We start from the raw sequence: 23648 nt of genomic DNA, 5'->3' as shown, positions 1-23648 counted from the left end.
CCAAGCCCCCTGCACTGGAAGCGTGGAGTCTTAACCACTGGACCGCCAGGGAAGCCCCTCGGCTCCTTTTAGTGTCCTGACTGCACCCTGCCTTTCGTTACCATGCGCCCCTTTACTCTTTTCAATCTTCCTGGGTGTTGTGTCTCCTTCTAGTTTCTCTCTATTCTAACTCCTGGTCATCCTTAAAGATTCACCTCCACCATCACCTTCTCTAGAAGACTTCTCCCTGACCTGGAATTGCCCACTTCCTCCTCTGCCTTCTTCTCCCATGTGCTGAATATTTATCAGTCATGCTGCCTAAACACTGTATTGTACTTAGTTGTTTATACTTGCCTTTCAACTACATGGGGAACTCCTTGGGGGAAGGGATCATGTTTTATTCATTTTATTTAATTCCTAGCTTGTAAAACAGAACTTGGCATGCATTCTTATGACCTCAAAAAGAGGGGGGAAGGAGGGTTTGTATGAATAAATGTGAATGTGCTTTTTGAACTGTAAATTGACACACAAATGTAAGATATTGTAGTATCAACAGCATCCCAATGTAATACATGAAACTTGGAGACAGGTTTTATATAAACAAATGATTACTCTCTAGTAAAGGTGGACGAGTTGGAGAAACCAAAGAAGATGCATCCTCCAAAATAAAGACCAAAAATCTTACACAGGAGTTATAACAAAGGGCTTAGAATTTGGAAGTGCTAACACAAAAACTAGACCAAAAAGAGGAAGCCAAAGAGATAGAATTTTGAAACCTGGGCAAGAGGAATTAGGAACAGAACATTTTCTTCATTTTGTTTCTACAATGTATCTTCAAGAAAGAGATAGAGTAGAAAAAAATATTAAGTACCAATCTAAATAAATCTTTTCTCTTCTTGTGGTTTATCTTCATTTTCATGTTAAACAGATTAGAATGTTAAACGTTATTTTAGAGGAAAAAAGAGAGACAAGCACGGGGGTATTAGCTTAATTCTTTCAGGACATCGTAAAGAAATAAAACGAGCTACCAAGGACACTGAGTTTGAATTCTGTTCCAGTTCTGGAAGCATCCTTTCTCCAGCATCTCTGCTGGACTGTTGTCTAGACCAGACCTTCTGAAACTATCTGTGGTGAGGGACAAGCGTGCGTGTGTGTGTGTTTTCCTATCAGCCACACACTGACACTTTTGTAAAACACCACAAAAAATGAATTACTAGAAAAACAAAATAGAAGATATCAGACATGCAAAATACAAGCCCAAATTTATCATTAGATTCAACAAATATCATTCTGTCAAAATGCTATAAAAGTTTCTACATGCTTTCTCTCAAGTTCTGCACTTATCTATCTTGTAGATCAGTAACAGTTTGCAAACTGGCAGTCCATTTATCACACTTCAAATAGCACCGAGTTCAACTTTACTTGGATATATTCAATAACAGACATCACAGGAATGAAAAAGTTATTGAGAAGAGGGCACACGTGTACAAATCTTACAATGGTGGAGCTGTTGATTAGAAAAGAAATACTTTAGGTAAAATTTATAGTAGTATAATGAAAATTTTTTCGAATGGTGTACAGCTCTTTTTTGTATCGCCTCCCTACCCTCCTCAAAATTGAGTGAATTCTTTGATCCTCTTGGAGAATAATTGTTTTCGGCGCAAAAGTTTTAAATTTATCTTTCATTGTTAACTGTAGGGTAACCATAGGTGCTGACATCAAGCCAATAAAATTAAAAAGCAGCATGACAGGCTCTAATAAATTTCATTGGTGTCTTTACTCTGTCATTTGAGCACAGAATGAACTATTATTATCACTGAGCTTCAAACCTCTCATTTTGGCTTCAGATAATTACAGCTGCTAATGCAGTGCATGCTACAGTAGTTTTCAGTAACTGGTTTAGGGTTAAAGTATCATATTTAAAAGACTTAATTATGATCAGTGGGGGAACACGTTGTGGCCATATGGCTTTGATCTGTTTTCTAGAGTGGCCTGCAAAAATCTGGACTCCTAACGATCTATTTTCTCAACGATTTCAGAAAACAAGCAGCGTTTAAAATCTAGTTCCTCTACCACGGACTCTGGGGTTTTGAAACTCTTTCATTTGGAGATGGGCCATCCTCTGTTGGAAGTGGGCCATGGTTCTTTGTCTCTCACCCCAGATGAAATTCTTCAACCCCCTTAACTCAGTCTTTCCCTGACATGAAGAATTTAGTATCAGGTTTCTGCAAAATGAACCAGCTTTGTACTTGAAGTGAGAAAAAGGATTCTTCCTTTTCTCCTTAAACTCCATTGCAGCTGGCCAGGTGAATCTGGAATATATGCGTCATCTACGTCCCAATCTTCACGCTGCTGTTGGGTGTGGATCACGCCTGCCAATATCGTTGTTTCACTTTTCAATTTTGTATTCATCTATAACCTTTGTTTTACCTTCTTAATTTTGCATATGACTTGTCCTTTTGAAATGTTGATCAAAGTATGAAACAACTATCAAATATAAGCATTCAATGCAGTTAAATATTAGCCCATCTCTTTGTGCCATGTGTAATTTTATGAAACTATCAAGGAATACATTTTTTTTTGAGGAAGCCTAAGTTAGATTTATACTTGTTCAAAATGCACTCTTACTTCCATTCTAGCCTTCTTGAGCATTTCTTATTTGGGCGTTATCGCTATAGCCTATACAGATACTTAAGTTCCTTATGACTGTTCCACTCATAGAAGTAAGGAGGCTGGGTCTTGCTCTTGTGGGTTTTTAATGGCAATTACACTTAAACCTTGGGAGTCTAATTTCTTATTGAGATGACCACTTTCTGAAGAAGAAATGATGTTACCACCAACCTTGTTAAAACACAAAAAGGCTTATGAACATCGGTTCCTGCATGACCACGATTTTAGCAATAAAGAACCAGAATGGTAAGCTATATGACGCAGTCGGTGAACCATGCTACGGAGACAGTTCCTGACGAAGCCTGACCTGTTTTTCATTTGAGGAACATGGAGGGCATGAGAGGGTGGCCGTGGCTTATTAAAAGACAAAAGCAACAATTATCTGATGGTTCTTACATTTCAGCTTCTCCTTTCACTAGTTGCACTTAAACGGTATTGTGTTTGCGATTGGCCAATGGAATGTGGTTGAGTGCTGGGATTTTCACGGTCTGGCTGACTTTTCCCAGGGTGACTTCCCCAGTGCTGCAGAACTCTGGGTGACGTTTGGTGGAGAGCAATACTGCATTGTTCAGCCCAGGGCGGGGAACTGTATTTATTTTTGATTTTACGTTATTTCAGCTGTTTTCACTTTTTTCTTTATTGTTTTCTTGCCTCCTACAGAGTTCTCTTTTCAAGGCTGGCTGGGGGAAGGGGGACACTCAGTTATGGACTCAGCACACAGCGTGGAGAGCAGATTTCCCCTCTCTCAGCAGTTCAAATAGCTTCTAAGCCACGTGCATTTAACCCACTGTGGGTCTGAGCCCACGTTAGCTCCGTGGGGAGCTGTTTCCATGTTAAAATATATAAAATCCTTTCAAGCTGTCTGTGACTCCTTAACATGGCCTATTGGATAGCATACGTGAGTGACGTGCTTATTTTATTTTAAAAAGTTTTTTTTAATAATCTGGTATTTGAGGATAAATTTAAGTCTAGACTTCAGCAACTGATAGCTTTCTGACTTTTTAAGTTATGTTTAAAACAACTGTGTCACATTTCAGAATTTTTTTTTTTTTTTGCTATACCACATGGCTTGTAGGATTTTAGTTCCATGACCAGGGATTGAACCCGGGCCATGGCAGTGAAAGTGTTGAGTCCTAACCACTGGACCACCAGAATTTCAGAATTTTTACTTCTGGTTTCCCACTGTATGAATTTTAAAGTATTGTTTTATCATATAAATCAGTCAAGGAGATAGCAGGCAATGTTGTATGCCAAAACTCTGACTCTATCAGTAACCGTGGTCATTATATTATCCATCTAGGGAAGCACTAATACATTTTGGGCGTAAGTATGTCACCGTACATACACTCTTTCTCCTTGCTCAAACTCCCTGTTCTACAAGTAGGGAAGTATTTCATTATTAATAAAAGAGAAATTCTGCCTTCTCATGGTAGAGTTAATGAGCACATTAGTATAATAATTACTTGAAACAGTTATGAAAGATTCCTCATGCATAACTAAAGATGACTTGAAAAAGGACAGGGGTGTTTAAGACATTCTTCTCATTGATTTCACAGGATTACCTTGACTGCATCAGGGACCAAACGAAACTTCCTCTGGGGGCAGAAGAAAGATCAGCCCTTTTTGGAAACATACAGGATATCTACCACTTTAATAGGTAAGCTAATACTCAAAAGATTGTTCTCACATAAGAACATTATGAATTTTTCTCAAATGAACGTGGCCTAAGAAAACTTACTTGAAATCCCTGATTTGACTTCATAAATTTTTGTGGCCTATCATGCCGTGATATCTTCTACCTGGAAACATCCTTGTTTGTATATGAGTCTCACATTTATTCAAAATCCCATCCCGCTCCATCCTCCTGGCTCAGAGAAGAGACCTATTCACCCTGACAGAGCAGAGGCATCTTTCTTCCACAGTAGAACGTGAACAGGGCATCCAAAAATATGTGCTGGCTTGGTCTCCAGCAGCCCCACCTCCGCCGGACTTTCTAAAAATTTTCTTCTGCCTAGGGAGTGGGCAGGAGGGAGTAAACACACAATAAATACTTTAAACATAACAGATATTAATTCAGATTAATTAATAGTTAAAATTTACAATGCTTAATTTAATTCAAACATGTATTGAGTACCTGCTGTGTAGCAGGAAGTGGGCTTAGAAAAGTATCGTAGTAAACAAGGCATACAGGGAGCCGAAGGGGATAGGGCAGGCAAATCAGTTCTTATAATGTATTGTGGTACTTCTTGGAAGACCAGGTAGTAGGCAGGTAAAGAGCATAGACTGGTTTCCAACATCTCTGGGTTTGCATGCCAACTGAGCCATGTGTGTATTCTTTGGGGAATTTTTAACAGAATACAGATGGTCCCCGACTTACGATGGTTCACCTCATGATTTGACTGTACGATGGTGTGAAAGCAAGACGTGTTCAGTAGAAACTGTACTTCAAATGTTGAATTTTGATTTTTTCCCGGGCAGTGAGCCGCAGCTCGCAGTCACGCACGCCGTCACGAGGGTAAACAACCAATACGCTTACAACCATTTTGTTTTTTACTTTCAATACAGTATTCAATAAATTGCATGAGATATTCAGCACTTTAGTATAAAAGAGGCTTTGTGTTCAATGATTTTGCCCAACTGTAGGTTAATGTAAGTGTTCTGAACACATTTAAGGTAGGCAAAGCTCAGCTTTTGTGTTTGGTAGGTTAAGTGTATTTTAATGCATTTCCAAGTTATGACATTTTCAACTTACAGTGGGTTTATTGGGACATAACCCCATCATAATTGGAGAAAGATCTGTAGAATGTACTGGGGAAAGATCTGTAGAATGTACCTAACTCCCTCATTTCAAGTCTTTGCTCAAAACTTCCTTTCTCAATGATGTGAACCCGGCACCCAAGCACACACCTTACCTGCTCACTTTTTCTTTTTCTCCAGGCATTTAGCAATTTCTACCATAGTCTGTGATTGACGTTTATGTCTGTTGTTCCTTCCTCCCCGCCCCCACTCACAGAACAATCCCTGAGGGCAGAGATCTGCCAGTTTTGCTGCTACCCAAGTACCTTAAGCAGAATCTGGCTTGTGGGACCCTCCAAACTTTTGTGGAATGAAGGAACAAATGCAAACAATAGGAATATCTACCTCACGTGGTTATTGTGAAGCTTCAGTGAGCTGAAGTACTTCATGTGCCTCACTCAATGCCAGCACAGAGTAAACAGCACAATATTAACCAGTGATGATGACATTGATTTTATTATAGTAAAATCCCCTTATAAAGTCCTCCAGTGCCCTATTATTGGGTGACTCAACCTTAGTGCAAATTATAAATCCTCCCCCTCTTTGCTCACTGAAGCTGGTGTATGTGAGCTCCTTGAGGGTAGGATCCACATCTCCTTTGCCATCCCTAACGTCCATGTGGATCCCTAACACCTAGCCCAAGCCTGGCCTCTGGGAGACATGTTTGAATTACATCAACTCGTCCCTTAATTTTGAAAGCCTGGGATATGAAAAAGGCCAGTGTTGCAACATCTCTTTTCATTTGACTCAGTAGACTTTGAAAACCAATTTGCATGTTCCAAGATAGTGGTTCTCAACCCAGGCTGCACACTGGAATCATCTGGGAAGGATTGTGTGTGTGTGTGTGTGTGTGTGTGTATGTGTGGTTTTTTGTGTGTGTGTTTTTTGTTTTTAATATGATGACTCCTACTCCTAGAAGTTCTGATTAGAACTTCTAGGTCTAGGGTGTGGACCACGGCATCAGGATTTTGTAAAAGGTCCTCAGATGTTTGTAATGTGCAGCCATGGTTGAGAAGCACTGTCTAGATAAAATAAACACGATAATAAGAAAATAGAGAAAGGGCATTAAAAAATTGAAATAGGGGGAATTCCCTGGCGGTCCAGTGGTTAGGACTCCGCACCCTCACTGCCAAGGGCCCGGGTTTGATCCCTGGTTGGGGAACTAAGATCGCACAAGCCGGGTGGTGCAGCCAAAAAACAAAAAAATTGAATTTGGGGAATTTAGAGTCTGTGTGTCCATTAGTAACATGCTGGTATTAGAGCAGGCTTCCATTTAGCAGTCGCTGAGGTTAAAAATCCAGGAGCCCCTGAGTGGCTTCTCCGCCCAGATCCCACCAATGGCACAGTAACCCAGGAAGAGAAACAAGGCCTAGATGCTGGGAGGCCCTGGCGTAAGCCTTCTGGTGGTTTGGCTGTAAGTTGACTGTAATGACTGCTTATCTAGGGCTTGCTTCTTGCCCGAGGCCATGGAGCTTTATGTGCATTATCACTTTATGCAAGTCTGGGCTTCTCTGACTGCAAACCCCAGGCATCAAGTGGCATGCCCTCCTGCCAGAGTAGAGCCCTGCTTTTCAGGTCTTGGTTTACGGCATAGTCCAGGAAAGGGGTTCTACTCCCCGGCGTTTACATCTTCATGTGTTTCCTAATTTAAAGGAAGATAAGACTGAAGTAGCCCCCGATGTCAACCAAAAGAGACCTTGGCTGCAATCTATGGAAGACTGAGAAGATCTTTACGTGCCTGAGTTGGTTCTCTCTCTGTTCTCTTTTCTCTTTGGTGTTCTCTGAATGAGGAAGTCAGACGTGACTAGAATAAACCTGAGTCAGGATGATGATATATGTGGCATCAGTGTAGTGGCACAATTCATGTTACCAGTGTTCATGCTTATCCCTTTTGTAGATCACATTTTTATATCTCCTGCACGTGCATTGTCTCATTTAATCCTCTTAACATCTCTGAGGTAGATAAGATGCAAAAATGTATACACATTGATTAGACACAGGAATCAGTGTAGAAAGTCCTTTGCTCAAGGACATAGAGCTAGAAATCCAACCTAGCCTATTTTGAACACACCTGGTTTTGTCAAATCTCAACTGGTATTCTTACTATTTTTAATTATTTTCAAGAACATCTTCCTGTTTAACTTTTACAGTTGAATTGTCTGTACTGTTTTGTCCCTATTCACTTTTATTTCCTTTCTCTTAAATCTGGACTCTAAATTTAAAGCTCAAATGTCTTTGCTATTATATTCGACTAAATAAGAGTATTGATGTGACTTTTTATGTTAATGCCTCTTATGAATCCCCTATTCTATACCTTACATAAGTTGATTTCAAAGATACAGCTATCTGGCAAATCTGTGGTTAAGGCTTGAAATAATTTTAAAGTTTCTGTTATTAGTTCAGGTCCAGGTTTTTCAACATAATATAATGCTATTGTGCCCAACTAAGCAAGATGTAAAACTCTAAAATTAAAGAGGGCAAAAAGAAAATGGGTTTATTTTGGCCTGGAAAATTCAGCTGATTAGATTTTGTTTTTTAGGAAATATTCCCAAAATACAGGAACGCATAGAGTACTATGATAAACACCCATGGAGCACCCTCAGTCTATCAAGGCCTTCCCTTGTGCCGTATTTGCTTTAGAAATTCTTTTTTTTTTAATTTATTTATTTATGGCTGCTTTGGGTCTTCGTTGCTGTGCATGGGCTTTCTCTAGTTGCGGCGAGCAAGGACTACTCTTCCTTGTGGTGTGCGGGCTTCTCTTTGCAGCGGCTTCACTTGTTGCGGAACATGGGCTGTAGGCGCAGCGCGCAGGCTTCAGTAGTTGTGGCACGTGGGCTCAGTAGTTGTGGCTCGCGGGCTCTAGAGCACAGGCTCAGTAGTTGTGGTGCACGGCCTTAGTTGCTGCGCATCATGTGGGATCTTCCCGGACCAGGGATCGAACCCATATCCCCTGCATTGGCAGGCAGATTCTTAACCACTGCGCCACCAGGGAAGTTTCTGCTTTAGAAATTCTTGAAAGCATAAAGGCGTTACAAATAATGCTGAGTCCCCTGATATACCCCTCCCAATTGCATCCTGCTCTGTGGAGAATGGCACAGTGATGTGCTGGTGTACCAGTTCTCCAGGGTGAGGGCAGGGGAGGGAGAATCTGGGATTTATAGTGTTTGCCAGTTTCTCTGGTGTAAACACACCCATCACTGCAGATTCAAGCTACTAAGAAGACATCACTGAACATGGAATTAGGAAGAGATGTACAGAATTGGCTCAGAAAAGCCAGTACAATCTGGCTCAAATTACCACTATAACTATAACTGCTATCCAAGACTTGATGTTTCATTCCCAAGTATGATCTTTGTTGCCATGACTATGTATGTAAGTATTTATTTAAAATACAGGGCTTCCCTGATGGCACAGTGGTTAAGAATCCACCTGCCAATGCAGGGGACACGGGTTTGATCCCTGGTCTGGGAAGATCCCACATGCCGTGGAGCAACTAAGCCCATGCGCCACAACTACTGAGCCTGCGCTCTAGAGCCCGTGAGCTACAACTACTGAGCCCACGTGCCTACAGCCCGTGCTCCACAACAAGAGAAGCCACCGCAGTGAGAAGCCCGTGCACCGCAAGGAAGAGTAGTCCCCGCTCGCTGCAACTAGAGAAAGCCCACACACAGCAATGAAGACCCAGCGCAGCCAGAAATAAATAAATAAATAAAAATTTTAAAAGATAAAATACATAGCATGCTTTAACTTATTTCAAACATGGCATAAATCGTGTCAACCTTTTAGAAATTTTTTTCACTCAATGTTGCTTTTGAGATTTATAGCTCTACTTTGCTTATTTTAACTGTGATATAATATTCCATTGGGGGATACATTACCTTGCATTTTGCCAAATGCAGTTAAGACTAAGCCTCTTTTCTTGTTTTTTTGGCCACTTTGATTTCTTCTGTGAATTTCTGGTTTATACCCATTGATCATTTTTCTGTCAGGATGTTTCTTTTTCTTTTCTTTTTTTTTTAAATACCTATACCTATTTATTTATTTATTTGGTTGCACTTAGTTGCGGCAGGTGGGCTCCTTAGTTGTGGCATGCGAACTCTTAGTTTGTGGCATGCATGTGGGATCTAGTTCCCTGACCAGGGATAGAACCCAGGCCCCCTGCAATGGGAGTGAGGGGTCTTAATCACTGCGCCACCAGGGAAGTCCCAGGATGTTTCTTTTTCTTAGGGTTGTGTAGGAGTTCTTGATGAATTCTCCCTGGAGATCGTTGTGGATTATGTGAGTTGTAATCCTCCCTTAGTATGAGACTTGTCTTTTAACTTTAATTATGGTTTCTTTGAAAAGAAGTTGTAAAATTCATAAGTTTGACTACTCTAAGTAAATATAATATTTATAGTATGTGGATTTTGTGTTTGTTTAAAAAATTACCTCCTACTCTCAGTTCATAAACATACTCTATATTTTTCCTGAAAGTCTTAAAATTTTGCTTTTCACTTATGTCCTTATCTAACTAAAATTGATGGAAGTATGGTTTGTAGTAGGAAATCCAAATCCTTATTTTCATATGGCTAGCTGATGGTCCCATCACCATAGGCTGAAAAGTACATCCTTTCTGTGCCGATTTGTAGTTCCACATTCCTCCTAGGTGAGGTTTATGTGTATGTATGGTCCTGTTTCTGGGCTCTGTGTTTTGTTTTGTTGGTCTCTTTGTCCATCCTTACTCCATACCACATTGTCTTAATAATTAAATCCACACTGCTCTTCTTCAACAATGGCTTAGCATTTCTTAACTCTTTGCACTGCCAAGTGATTTTTTTTTTTGCATTAATTTGTCAAGTTCCATGAAAAACTCTGTTGGGACTTTTATTGGAATTCGATTTAATTTTTAGATTAATTTTGGCAGAATTGACATCTTCGCAATATTGTCATCCTATCTGTAAAAATATCTCATCAATCAAGCTTTTCTAAAATGCCCTATAATAATATTTTATAGTTTCTCCATCACATTCATACATGTGACTTTTAAAAATTTATTCTTTTTGATGTTATTTTTGACTAGAATAATTCTTCTATTTTTAAATTAGCCATTATTGTCATGTAGGAATGCTTTTAATTTTTATATGTTGATACTATATCCAACTAACTCTCTAAACTGTCCCATCAGTTCTAATAATGTTTTATAGATCCTTTTGGATTTTCTATGTAGACAGTAGTGTCTGAAAATGAGGAGAATTTTTTGTCTTCCTTTACAGTTCTTCTACCCCTTATGTTTTTTTCTTGTCTTACTGCTTTGGGTACGTCTTTCCATACAAAGTTGATTAGATGTTGGCATTCTTATCTTTTTTCTGACATTAGCAGGAATGCTTTAACTGTTTACCATTAAGTATGATGTTTGTTCCAAGACTTAGATAGACACTTGTTTCTATTTTGCTAAGATTTTAGTGTGAATGAAAATTGAATTTTATTGAATACATAATCATCCTGTAAGAAAATTAGCATATGATTTTTCTCCTATTCTTAATGTGGCAAATTATATTAATAGGCCTTCTGATTTGAATCATATATACACTACTAGAATAAACCCTACCTGGCCATGATGTTTCATGTATTTATGCATAATGAGTTTGATTTGTATTTTTTTAAGAACTTTTTCATGTATGTTCATAAATGACAGTAGTGTATAATTTCTTTCCTTGTACTGTCTTTTTTTTTTAAGTTACTTTTTTTTTGTTACCTTTTTTTAAAATTAAATTTATTTATTTATTTATTTTTGGCTGCGTTGGGTCTTCGTTGCTGTGCGCGAGCTTTCTCTAGTTGTGGAGAGTGGGGGCTACTCTTTGTTGCGGTGTGAGGGCTTCTCATTGCAGTGGCTTCTCTTGTTGCGAAGCACGGGCTCTAGGCACACGGGCTTCAGTAGTTGTGGCTCGCGGGCTCTAGAGCGCCATCTCGGTAGTTGTGGCGCACGGGCTTAGTTGTTCCGTGGCATGTGGGAACTTCCTGGACCAGGGCTTGAACCCATGTCCCCTACATTGGCAGGCAGATTCTTAACCACTGCACCACCAGGGAAGTCCCCCTTGTACTGTCTTTGTTCGGTTTTGGCATATTACTAGATTCAAATTGTTATTTTACAAAATCTTCCAAAATGAACTGTTTTGGAATACAGTTGAGATTTCATTTTTGCTTTCTTTTTTATAGCCAAATCTTTCTCTCATAATCCCTTTAATAGCCTGGAAATTTAAGACTCTGGTTTGGTGTCTGGAAGAGATTCCCAAACGGTCAGGAAACAAGCTTAGTCCAAGAAACCATTTTCCCCATTTTAACTTGCCCCTAAACTCCCAAAACTTGGGGTTTTTTAACTGCACATGAAAGAAGAGATGTCAATTGTTTTTACACAGCATCCCTCTCTTGGAATACAGAAGAGTTATCCAAACTGTAATTTGAATCTTTCTTTAATGATGAAGAGTGAGGAAGCAGAGACCATTCCTCCATACTGGAATTCTATTTTTAAATTATTTTTTAGCAAGTTAAAATCGTAAGCTCTCTTCCTTCCTCAAAAGATGAGAGTAAAATTTTCCTTTTTCCTTCAACCCTTTCTCTTTATTCAGTATACCTATGTTGAGTCACTACTGTGTGTAAAACACTGGGCTAAGTCTAGTAGTATAAAGATGAATGACATCATTGTGTAGCAGAGGCAACAAGTCATATAATCAAGGAATGAACAAAATGCTTTGCGAACGCTGAGGAACAAGCAATTAATTTTGTTTGAGGGGCTAGTAAAAGCATCACAGAGCAAGTAACTTATGTCTTAAGACAAAAAAATTATTTGGGCCATGCTTTTTTTATCCTTTGAAATGTAATTTAAAAAGCAAATCATGGGATACATACAACAATAAGGCAGGGAAAGGTGGGGGAAGTTATCTTTTCTTTTAATGCCTTTCACACCACCAAAATGTCTTCAACTACTGCACAATGGTAGATATATATTTTTACCTGCAGGCTTTCTTCTTGTAGACTTTTCAAGACCAGTGCTAATGTATCAGTGAAATTAATGGAGCATTTCGTACTATTAACCTCACCCCATTTTCTATTCCCTCATGCACGTGTGCCTCTGTGGATGCAAACAAGTTAAAATGCCAGCTGACCTAGTTGGGTGGGTGGGAAAAGGAAGTGGTGCTTAGAGTCTATTGCACACCAGAAGGGGAGAGGCCCTGTTCCTGAATCTTGTTCAGTGTAAGGCAATAGAATCTTCAAGGTTGTATTACAATTCCTGACTTCAAGTCCACATCAGTGGTCAGAGAAAGTCTTACCTGGAATATGTTCTGTAAAAGAGAACTGTGTTTCCTGTAACTGCCCATCCAAACAAGGGACTTGAACTCAAGTAAGAAATCTTATTTTCTTTTTCATAATCCTACTCAAAAAGGAGGAAATATTTGGAACAGTTGCTCTGGGAAAAGGGAAAATACCCCAAACCTGAAGGTAGAATGACTCTAATTTTAGCTTTGAGTACAAAACACAATCTATGAGTCACTCCTTCCTGCTACTGTACTTGTAAAGTTGTTCATTAGTTACACTGATGCAGTGAGAAACCTAGTCCCCACCCCGTTAGGCTGTAACTCTAGAATGACAGTCTGTTTCTGGTCTTTATGGAGTCCCTTATCTCCCACATTTCATGGCCCCATCTGAGTTCCCATAGTACATGATGTATTATTTTATGTTTAGTCGTCTTCCGTATCTCCCACACTCCCCGTTGTTCACCAAACACCAGCCAGTGGCTTCCTTTCTACACCTCACATAAGAACACACCATGTTCATTCTGTCCTTAGACTCACTATCAATTTCTTAAATGACTTTCTCTTCCAACCTTCCCCAAACTCAGATATCACCTCCTCAGAGAACATTCCATGACTGCCCCAATGCTCCTCCACCACCACCCAGCCTCAGTTGCTCTCTACCACATTGTCCTCTTTATTTCCTTCATAACATAGTACAATATCATATTCTGTTGGGTTTGTCTTGTTTTTCAGTAAAACCAATACTTTACTGTTTTTTCACATAAACATTCTTATTAAGCAATATTGTACTATGGTGTGTAAGTTTCTATTGGTAAAAGAATGAAATCTCATTTAGTTTCTTTTTTTTTAATTTTATGTTATGATAGTAAGAGCACTTAACATGAGATCTACCCTCCTAAATTTTTAAGTGTTCAATACGTTATTGTTAACTTAGCTACAATGTGGTACAGCAGGTTCAACCTGTTTAGCTGAAACTTTATGCCTGTTAATTAGCAACTCCTTCATTTACTCTTACCCCCAACCCCTGCTAACCACCATTCTACTGTCTGATTCTATGAGTGTGACTATATTAGATTTCTCACATAAGTGAAATCATGTACGATTTGTCCTTCTGCGACTGGTTTATTTCACTTAGCATAATGTCAAGGTTCTTCCATGTTGTCACAGAATTTCTTCTTTTTTAAGGCTAAATAATATTTCATTGTATATATATACCACATTTTCTTTATTTATTCATCTTTATCCATTCACAGACATTTAGGTTATATCCACATTTTAGCTATTGTGAATACTTCTGCAGTGAACATGGTAGTGCTGATATCTCTTCAAGATTTTGATTTCAATTTTTGTAGATAAATACCCCAAAGTTGGATTGCTGGATCATATGATAGTTCTACTTTTAATTTTTTGGAGAACCTCCGTACTGCTTTCCATAGTGGCTGCACCATTTTGCATTCCTATCAACAGTGTACAAGAGTTCCAATTCCTCACATCCTTGCCAACACTTGTTGTCTTTTGTTTGATATTGTGTTGTTTATTTCTTCAGTTATTAACACTTATCACTCCTGATCGGAACATAAGCACCATAAGACAGAGCCTTTGTCCATGTTCTTTACCCCATCACCTCAGTGCCTATAGCAGTGCCTGACACACAAGGCTTTCAGTAATTACCATGTTGAATGGAGAACAAACAGGGTGGTTGGCCAACTGTATCAGGTTGATTGCTCTGATGACAGAGCTTGAAAGACTACTTCCTCCTCGCTGGTTCCATTATTTTAGAAAAGGGCTGTAAAGGAAAGTGGGCCAAGTGATTCACACAAGGCCTTCCAGGTAGGCAGTACGAGGTTGAAGACACTGTGATGCAGAGTCTAGCCGTCAGCTTTCTTGAGTCGATCAGGAAACAAATCTTTCAATAGATGTGTCTATCATAGAGTGTGGGACTGGGATTCAAGAGCCCTGATACTAACCCCAGCTATGCCATTAATTATTAGCTGTGTGACCTAAGGTAAGCCACCTCCCTTTTATGAGTCATGGTTTTCTCACCTGAAAATTAAGGGGTAGGACTGGAAGGTATCTGAGCTCCTTCCCAGCTCTGGTTGTTGAGCAATGAAGGCCATTCATTTATAGGTGAGCCATACTAGAGCCTGGGTGGGTCCCCTGAGACACTTCCTCCTACCAGGAGATTCAATCTGGAGATGAAATTAAAGCTCAAAGGGTAGCTTGATGAGTGTAACATTGAGAACACAGGGAGTTAAATATTGTCAAGGAGTATTTCTGTTAAACCTTGAGAAGTAACATGATGGATTCTGCTCAAAATTCTTCTGTGCTCAGAAAGAGGATTGATATTGAAAGACCTGGATACAAAACCTGTATCCAAGGCACTCCATCCTCCAGTAATGGAAAACACTGGTCCAGATATGTTGCTTCCTTGGCTGTTCTTTTTCTTTGATCTTTTCTCTTACTTCATCCAGTATTTAGATCCTAATGATTAGATTTCAACTGCCTTTAATTTAATCACACCCATCTTTCTATAAAAGATATTGATACAAATATCAGAACTATATTTAAACAAAACAAAAATAATCTTACAGATGGTATGTTTTTATAGGAATATTAGGAAAGAATGTTTGAAATTGGGACTATTCTGAAATCATGCATTGGTAAAGTTCCTTTCAAAGTACAAGATAGATGCATCAATGGATTTTAATGTAACAGGATATAGTATATAATGGTTTCAGACTCCAACAAACCTCTAAGAAACTACCATTTGTTGAGTTTCAGTGTCTTATCAAAGAAAGATATACATACTCACTTAAAAGGCTATTAAAATACTCCTCCCTTTTCCAGTGACATATTTGTGTGAGGCTGTTGAACGCAGAGCAGATATGAGCATCCATCTTTGTTCTATTAAGTTAGATATTAGAGATTTGCAAAAATGTACAACAGTGCTGCTCTTCTCATTAAATTTTGTTTTGTTTTATAAAATCTAGTTTTCACAAAAAGTTATTTGTATTAACATGTACTAAATTTATAATTTATAATTAAATGAATTGATCTTTTAAAAATTATATAGCAGTCTTTATTTCTAATAAGTGTTGATATAATCCACATAAAGAATTTTTAAGAGGTAAACAGGTCTTGACCCCAAAATGTTTGAGAACCACTGCCCTGAGTAAGGAGCACCCTACGCAAAGCTCCACTTCTGTGCAGAGTTTATGGTCGGCATCGTGGTGTCTCACCTTCAAAGAGGAAAGGATAGGGCTTCCCTGGTGGCGCAGAGGTTGAGAATCTGCCTGCCAATGCAGGGGACACGGGTTCGAGCCCTGGTCTGGGAAGATCCCTCATGCCGTGGAGCAACTGGGCCCGTGAGCCACAACTACTGAGCCTGCGCGTCTGGAGCCTGTGCTCCGCAACGAAAGGCCGCGACAGTGAGAGGCCCACGCACTGCGATGAAGAGTGGCCCCCGCTTGCCACAACTAGAGAAAGCCCTCGCACAGAAACGAAGACCCAACACAGCCAAAAATAAAAATGAATTAATTAAAAAAAAAAAAAAAAAAAGAGGAAAGGATAAATGAAGATTCTCAGGTATTTGAGGAGAACCTCTAACAAGAACAACAGAAGCCCAAATGATCAGAGGAAAGGTAGTTGAGCAAAAAGCACAGAGCAGGAAAGATAAGTCCAAAATCATCATCATCAACATCACCATCTGCTTGGAAATAAGAGAAGATTTTTCACACCCATAAAATAAGAATAGAAACATAAGAAGCATCCAAAGAGCATGTAAACACACACACCCACACTTTGAAATTAAAAATCAGATAGTAGAAATGAAAAAATTCAGTAGAAGGGATAGAAAATAAAGATGAAGTCTCTCAGAAAACAGAACGATAAACAAGAAGATGGAAAATAGGAGAGGAAGAATGAGAAAGATTAAAGTGTCTAATCTAATGGAGGGGAGGGAGTATTAAAGCCATAATTCAAGAACAGTTTCCCTAGCTTTTTGGTCCCAGGATCTGTACATGCTTAAAAATTACTAAGTGCCCAAAAAGCTTTTTTGTTTATGATTTATGATGTTTCATGTACCATGACAGAAATTAAAACTGAGAAACTATTAAGGTATCAGTGGGGACTTCCCTGGTGGCTCAGTGGTTGAGAATCCGCCTGCCAATGCAGGGGACACGGGTTCAAGCCCTGGTCCGGGAAGATCCCACATGCCACGGAGCAACTAAGCCCGTGTGCCACAACTACTGAGCCTGTGCTCTAGAGCCCACGAGCCACAACTACTGAGCCCGTGTGCCACAACTACTGAAACCCATGCGCCTAGAGCCTGTGCTCTGCAACAAGAGAAGCCACCACAATGAGAAGCCCGCACACCTCAACGAAGAGTAGCCCCTGCTCACGACAACTAGAGAAAGCCCGTGGGCAGCAGCAAAGACCCAACACAGCCAAAAAATAAATAAATAAATTTATTTTAAAAAAAGAGAGATATCAATGTATTCAATAATAATAAATCCACAAATTTCTAGAAAACTTTACTACTCTTCCCACTAACATTTTTGTGTGTGTTGGAATTGTTTTACATTTTTACAAATCTATTTACTGTTTGACTTACTAGAAGACAGCTGGATTCTCATATCTGCTTCTCCTTTCCATCTGTGATATCACAGGTCACGTGGCCTCTGGAAAGGCCAGTGTACTCTCACAAGAGAATGAAAGTAAAAAATCTAGCAGTGTCAAAGTATTTTTATAAAAATATTGACCTTATGGACTTCCTGAAGGGATCTCAAGAACCCAGAGGTCATTTTGAGAACTGACACTCAAGAACATTTCCCAGATATTCAAATTGGCTCTGTGTGTGAAAAAAACCCACCTCAAAACCAACCATCACAGCATTTCAGAACCATATTAACAAACAGAAAACGCCAAAAACCTCCAGAATTGAAAAACAGGTCACTTGGAACCTGGATCGCAGATCAGAATGATATTGGACTTCTCAATAGCAGCATTAGAATCCATAAGGCAGCATATAGCTCCCTGAAAACTGAGGGAAAATAACTTCCAACCAAGAATTCTATATCCATCGATATTATCAGCCAGGTGTGAAGGGAGAACATTTTGAAACAGGAAGAGTCTCAGAAAATGTACTGCCTATCACCCCTACTGGAGTCGTAGAATCTCCCAAAGGAGACAAAATGGCTTAAATGGTATCTGAGAAACAAGGCATCCAACATGAGAGCTAGGGAAGGGCACCATCAGGGTGGTATTGCAGAGAGGACCCAACAGGCCTGGAGAGCACCTGTCCAGGTGGGGGTGGAAGGACAGACAGCTCTAGGAGGGAGGTCAGCAAGAAAGAACACAGTCCATAGATGATCTGATGTTTGAACTCGGTGAGACAAGGGTTATACTTCTGGTGCAAAGTTGGAAGGTAAATTAGTGGAGTGTATTTTGAAAACAAAGCAAAAAAAAAAAAAGCATTTTAACTCCAGGGAAAACATGGTTGTACAAGAAAGGAAATGTAGTTATGGTACACTCCAAGGCTCAGCTGAGAATAATATTTACATAGCCTTTAACGTGTAAACTCTGGGGACTTCCCTGGTTGCGCAGCGGTTAAGACTCCGCGCTCCCAATGCAGGGGGCCCAGGTTCGATCCCTGGTCAGGGAACTAGATCCCCCATGCATGCCGCAACCAGGAGTTCACATGCCACAACCAAGGAACCCACTGGCCTCAACTAAGGAGCACGCCTGCTGCAACCAAGACCCAGTGCAACCAAATAAATAAAATAAATATTAAAAAAAAATAATAAAGTGTAAACTCTGACTTTTAATCTAATTAAATTTCATAACAGAGCTTGTTGAGAAGATGGGAGGAAAGGAAGCTGAGAAAATTATGGAGTAAATATCTAAAACTGAAAAAGAATGAAAATGCATTACCAGCATGTTTGGAAACGGGTACATACAGCAGAAACAGCTAGGAGTTGGAAGTGTTTCTTGGGAGTGGCAGTCGAGAATGGGAAACAAAAAGCAAGAAAGTGTAGAACTATTTTTATCATAATTCCTGCAGAACTGTTTAACCTTTTATTAAATATGTAATACACAGCTAATTAAAATAAACACTTAACATATCAGAGTACATATCAATCCAAGTTATATGGAATGCAATTTGGAAATGTGTTAACATTTAAACTGAGAATGCCTGATGACCCAGCAATCCCATTTATAGAATTGTATCCAGTCATGGGAGATCAGTTAAATTAACGATGCTACGTCCACACGATGAAATATTATGCAGTTAGTTACTTAAAATAATGAATCATTAAAAATAATACAGATTTTCATCTGAAGAAAGAGATTTCCTCCTCTGGCATATCTTTCCTTTAGAGCAGTATCTCCATGTAGAGTTTTATATTTCTCAGTGTGATTTTTCACTGAAGGTCTGACTCTTCCAGTGGATTCCAAGCTCCAAGAGACCAGGAACCATATCTCACTTGGCTCACTGGTGTGTTTGTTCTTAGTGCTTTGCACAGTATCTGGTACCTGGAAAGCTATTGGATGAATGAGTGAGTATGTGTGAGCATGCTACAGATGTGGACAAACTTCTAGAAGACTGAAACCGTTAGGTAGGGCTTACCTCTGGGTGGGAGAGTTACAGGTCAGACCGGTGTTTACACCCCTGCTCCACCATGACCTTGGGCAAGTCCCTTACCTAAGCCTTGGATATAATGACAAGAAGTCCTCAGTTATCCAATTAAACATGATTCCTTGTAAATGCCATATAAATGTTTAAACTTCTAAGTTATTTAAAATGTCCTCAACTGTCAGACCACAACCTAATACATTCTGGCTTTTATTTTTTTATTAGTGAACTTCTGCAAGACTTGGAAAACTGTGAAAATGATCCTGTGGCCATAGCAGAATGCTTTGTGTCCAAGGTAAGCAGGGTTCATCTCTCTGAGCCAACCAAGACAGAGACAGAGCACACATTGTTTTCATTTTAAGGTTAAAATGACCGTTGTGTTCCATATTGGCTGAGGTTCACCACTAGTCTCTCTCACTCTGAGGGGTTTTTTTCTCCCCACTAGCTAGGAAAACAAAAAACAAACAAAAAAACCCCACAGTTCCCAGTAAGTTAGGAAATGCTAATAACTTAGTAGTTGTCCTAGAACTTGTATAGTAGCTAAATGATGTTACATATCTTTCCTAGGAAAAACTTTAATCTTGGGAAGAGGAGAGTCCAGATTAGAGAAATGTTAGAAAAATAAATACATATACAATACCACTAGACCAGTTACAAAAATCTGTTAGAATATAAATAGTATTTATATATATATGGCACTAGCCTAGTCATTAGGGGGATAAAGAGAGCAGAATTAATCTCCTGCATCTTAAAAATGCACTCTAATTTTCCTACGTTTTTCTTAAGTTGAACTGATGGTTTAGAAAAACACAAGGAAAGGATTTGAATTTTAAAGCTTAAACGACAGTTTATATTCTGTACCCAGATAAGAGAGAGAATTCTGAAACTTACAAGGGAAGCCTTTACAACAGCGGTCCCCAACCTTTTTGGCACCAGGAACCCGTTTCATGGAAGACAGTTTTTCCGCGGGGTTTGGAGGGGGGATGTTTCAGGCGGTAATGCGAGTGATGGGGAGCGATGGGGAGCGGCAGATGAAGCTTCACTTGCTCTCCCGCCACTCACCTCCTGCTGTGCGGCCGGGTTCCTAACAGGCCACAGACTGGTACTACCCTGCAGCCCAGGGATTGGGGACCCCTGCTTGACAACATTACTTTCTCGACACGCTACCTACTGTATATAGAATCTTACGTTTCTCTTAAAAATTCAACAGGTTTTGTTTAGAAAACCTCTAGCAGAAATTGTTTTTGCAGTAAAACCTCATAGGATTTTTGCAGTTGTGGTTTCAGATGTACAAAGGTTGAAGCAAAGTTCATGACAGTGCTTTGGGGTCAGCCCAGAGTTAGCACCTCATTCAGAATCCTGGAGTCCGGGGTGAACTTGAAGATGTCCTCCCAGCCTGGCTGGGCTCCGGGGTTGTTCCACGGGGTCATTTCTGATGATCCAATGGTTTTGAATCCAAACATAACACTCTAGGTTCTGCTCAAGTGTGGTTCCTTAAAGGCAGTTGATGGGCTTGTATATAAAACACTCCTGACTTTGTGGGTGCGAGTGTTCGTGCCCACACACTTGCACACACAATTCTTTTCACAAGCGGCCTGAGTTATAGTGAATTCTCCTGCAGGGTAGGAATTTGGAAAAGAGAAGGAAAACGAAAGAGGAAGAAATGGGTAAAAAGATATGCTGAGTATATCAAAGAAGCTGTGTTACAATCACCACAGCACATAAACAGCATAGAAGCTTTTGGAAACATTGGGGCTTTTACTGCTAACTGTAATCACACGTTGATTAAAGCTGGTCCAGCGTACGCTTAGCTCTGGCCTAATTATTCACATAAAAGTTTGTTTGTGTGCCAGGTTGCCAGCTCCCAAATCTGATTTCTCGTTGTGATGTTGCCAAGTTTAATTAGAAGACTGATTATAGCGCTCCACGCTCTCGTGTGTGAGCCGGGAATCGCGAGGGAGTGTGGGGTCTGGCACAGCCTGCTTCTTACTCAGCGCCCTGAAATTTGGAAGATGTTACACTTCCGACACACAGCCCTCTGCTCGCCTCTGGGGAGGAATGGAAAAGTGCTTTAATCGAGAGGCTGTTAATGAAAGAGGTAAAGCTGGCGGCTGCCGTCTGCTTTTATCTGAGTCACTGGGGCTTCCACAGAGAGTCATCTTTGACCTTGCTTTTGTGGTACGGAGAGGCCACAGCCAGAGGAGAATACAGTACTTCTTACCTGCTGCTGCCCATAGAAGAACAACAGGCGCTGTTGCTATTGAAGCCATTCTCGAGAGGGACGAGAAAAGTCCTTACCAGGCAGACCCAGCTCTCTCCCAGCTGAGCGTTTCTCCGCTCTTAGGACTCTGGAAACACCTGGAACAGGTTTCCTTGGTTTCCTGCCTTCACCTCCACTCTCATTTCCATCCCTCATCTTGACTGTCAGCCAAGCTGGCCCTGGGCGGAATTTAGGAGGGAGACGAAGTTTGTCTTCAGAGACCCGACCTCCCCTTAACCTCCTCCTCTCCCCTGATGCACGGCCCCCTCCCCACTGGAGCCTTTCTCTCTCTAGTGCCAGGCACCACCACCGCTTACTGAAATTATCCTCAAGAAAGTGCTGGTATCAGACATTGGTGTAATTGGAGTGCATTCAAGTCAGTGTCACCTTACCCCTATGCTATTTACATAGTAAGCCTTTCTCATAGTGGCCTGTGAATAGTACTCAGGAATCAGTGAGTGTGTGTGTGTGTGTGTGTGTGTGTGTGTGTGTGTGTGTGTGTGTGTGAAAAGGAGAGAGGTGGGGTGGGGAGAAATTGACCTTATAGCAGAAGAAACCCTAAAATCATACAGATTTCTATACTCTGGTTATTCATTCAATAAACATTCAGATCCCCTGTGTGTTCAGTTGGCCAGCCGTGCGTATCGTGTTTTGGTTCTTTTATAATTAAATGTCTCATTTTGACATCATCTCTAATTGCAACTTGAAAGAGTTGAATAACCAGAAGAAAATAGAAGAAAATATCTATTTTTGTATAATTTTTTTTGTATCATTGCCTTCTTTCTCCCTAAATACTTCTGAAAAGGACTTGTGTGCATATATCATAAGAAATAGGTGTTTAGGGAATTAACTAACTAGGAGTTATTGACTTTTGTGTAAAGCCATTATTTGAATTGTCCACAGAGCTTATAAATCTAAGATCCAATATGCATTTGCTTCTATATTAAGAATATGTCACTGATTTAAATCAAAACTGTCTAAGGTAGGAATAGAGCCATGATGTCACAAAATGCACAGAAATTCAGTTGTGCAGAAGCCTTGAGGCTTTATTAGGGTAGGTGTGTGTAGGTCACATAGATGATGTAATTTAAATGTTTTCATTGAGGCCGTCGTGTTTAAGTTTGGTATTCCATATGATCCTAAAAGTCCTTAAATTTGAGGAAATCGGCCTGCTAATTGTTCAATCCCAGGCTGAGTGTGGCAGGAGGCAGGAAAGAAGCAAGAAACTGAAAGGGTGTGAGCAAACACAGGGAAAGGCTCTAGCTTGGTGTTAATTTCCTAGAAGACCTTGGGCAAATCACTTTGCCCTTCTTATCGCTGGAGCCGGGCGGGACACTCCAGTGCCTTCAGGAGCGAAACAGGTGAACATAATGGGCCCAGGTGGAGGCCAGAGCCATCGAGGCACTCATGTCTCAGGGACAGAAATGTTACCTGAAACTGTAGGCCCAGGGCCAGTGGATCTAATACTTTTTCAAGAGAAGCCAGAAATCAAGATATTTTTATCTTCTAACTTTTTGAATTTGGCAATTAATTTAGATTTTTTTAAAAATACTATGCTTAAAATTTTGGCAGCATACTAGGTTGGCAAGGCCATGGGGAAACAGACACTCCTGTAATTGTGGGAAAACAAAATAGACCCTGTGGAGGAGAATTTGGCTATATCTAGCCAAATTACATCTGAATTCACCCTTTATTCTAGCAATCCTACTTCCAGAAATCTATTCCAAAAGTATAGTGAGTATACAGCATCATACAGGAGCTTGTTAGAAAGCAAATTCTCGGGCCCCACCCAAACCTACTAAAGCAGAAACTCTGGGAGTGCAACCCAGTAATCTGTGTTTTAATAAGCCCTCGAGGTAATTCTAATACTCAAGTTTGAGAATCACTGGCATAGCTTGTTTTTATTTATTCAGAAATAGGGGAGGTTATACTTATATTTAAATGTGTATGTTTAAAAAAAAATTAAAAAGGATAAACTGTAAGATTAAAAGTTGGTTCCTGATGGGGAAGGGAGGGA

General features: G+C 40.0%; 1 protein-coding gene across 11 annotated transcripts in view; it reads left to right on the top strand.

Annotated features, from left to right (window-relative positions):
* Positions 1–23648, top strand: part of PLEKHG1 (pleckstrin homology and RhoGEF domain containing G1) — a 225932-nt gene that overhangs the window by 161991 nt on the left and 40293 nt on the right. For all 11 annotated transcript variants that reach the window (XM_082405444.1, XM_082405446.1, XM_082405443.1 and 8 more), the window contains 2 exons: positions 4206–4306; positions 19597–19666. In XM_082405444.1, the coding sequence (XP_082261570.1) occupies positions 4206–4306; positions 19597–19666 (171 nt within the window). The remainder of the gene's footprint in view (positions 1–4205; positions 4307–19596; positions 19667–23648) is intronic.

This window comes from Balaenoptera borealis, assembly GCF_965194805.1.
Source record: "Balaenoptera borealis genome assembly, chromosome: 9".
Classification (NCBI taxonomy): domain Eukaryota; kingdom Metazoa; phylum Chordata; class Mammalia; order Artiodactyla; family Balaenopteridae; genus Balaenoptera; species Balaenoptera borealis.
The sequence above is the reverse complement of the archived record's forward strand: the minus strand, read 5'-3'. Positions and strand labels throughout refer to the sequence as shown.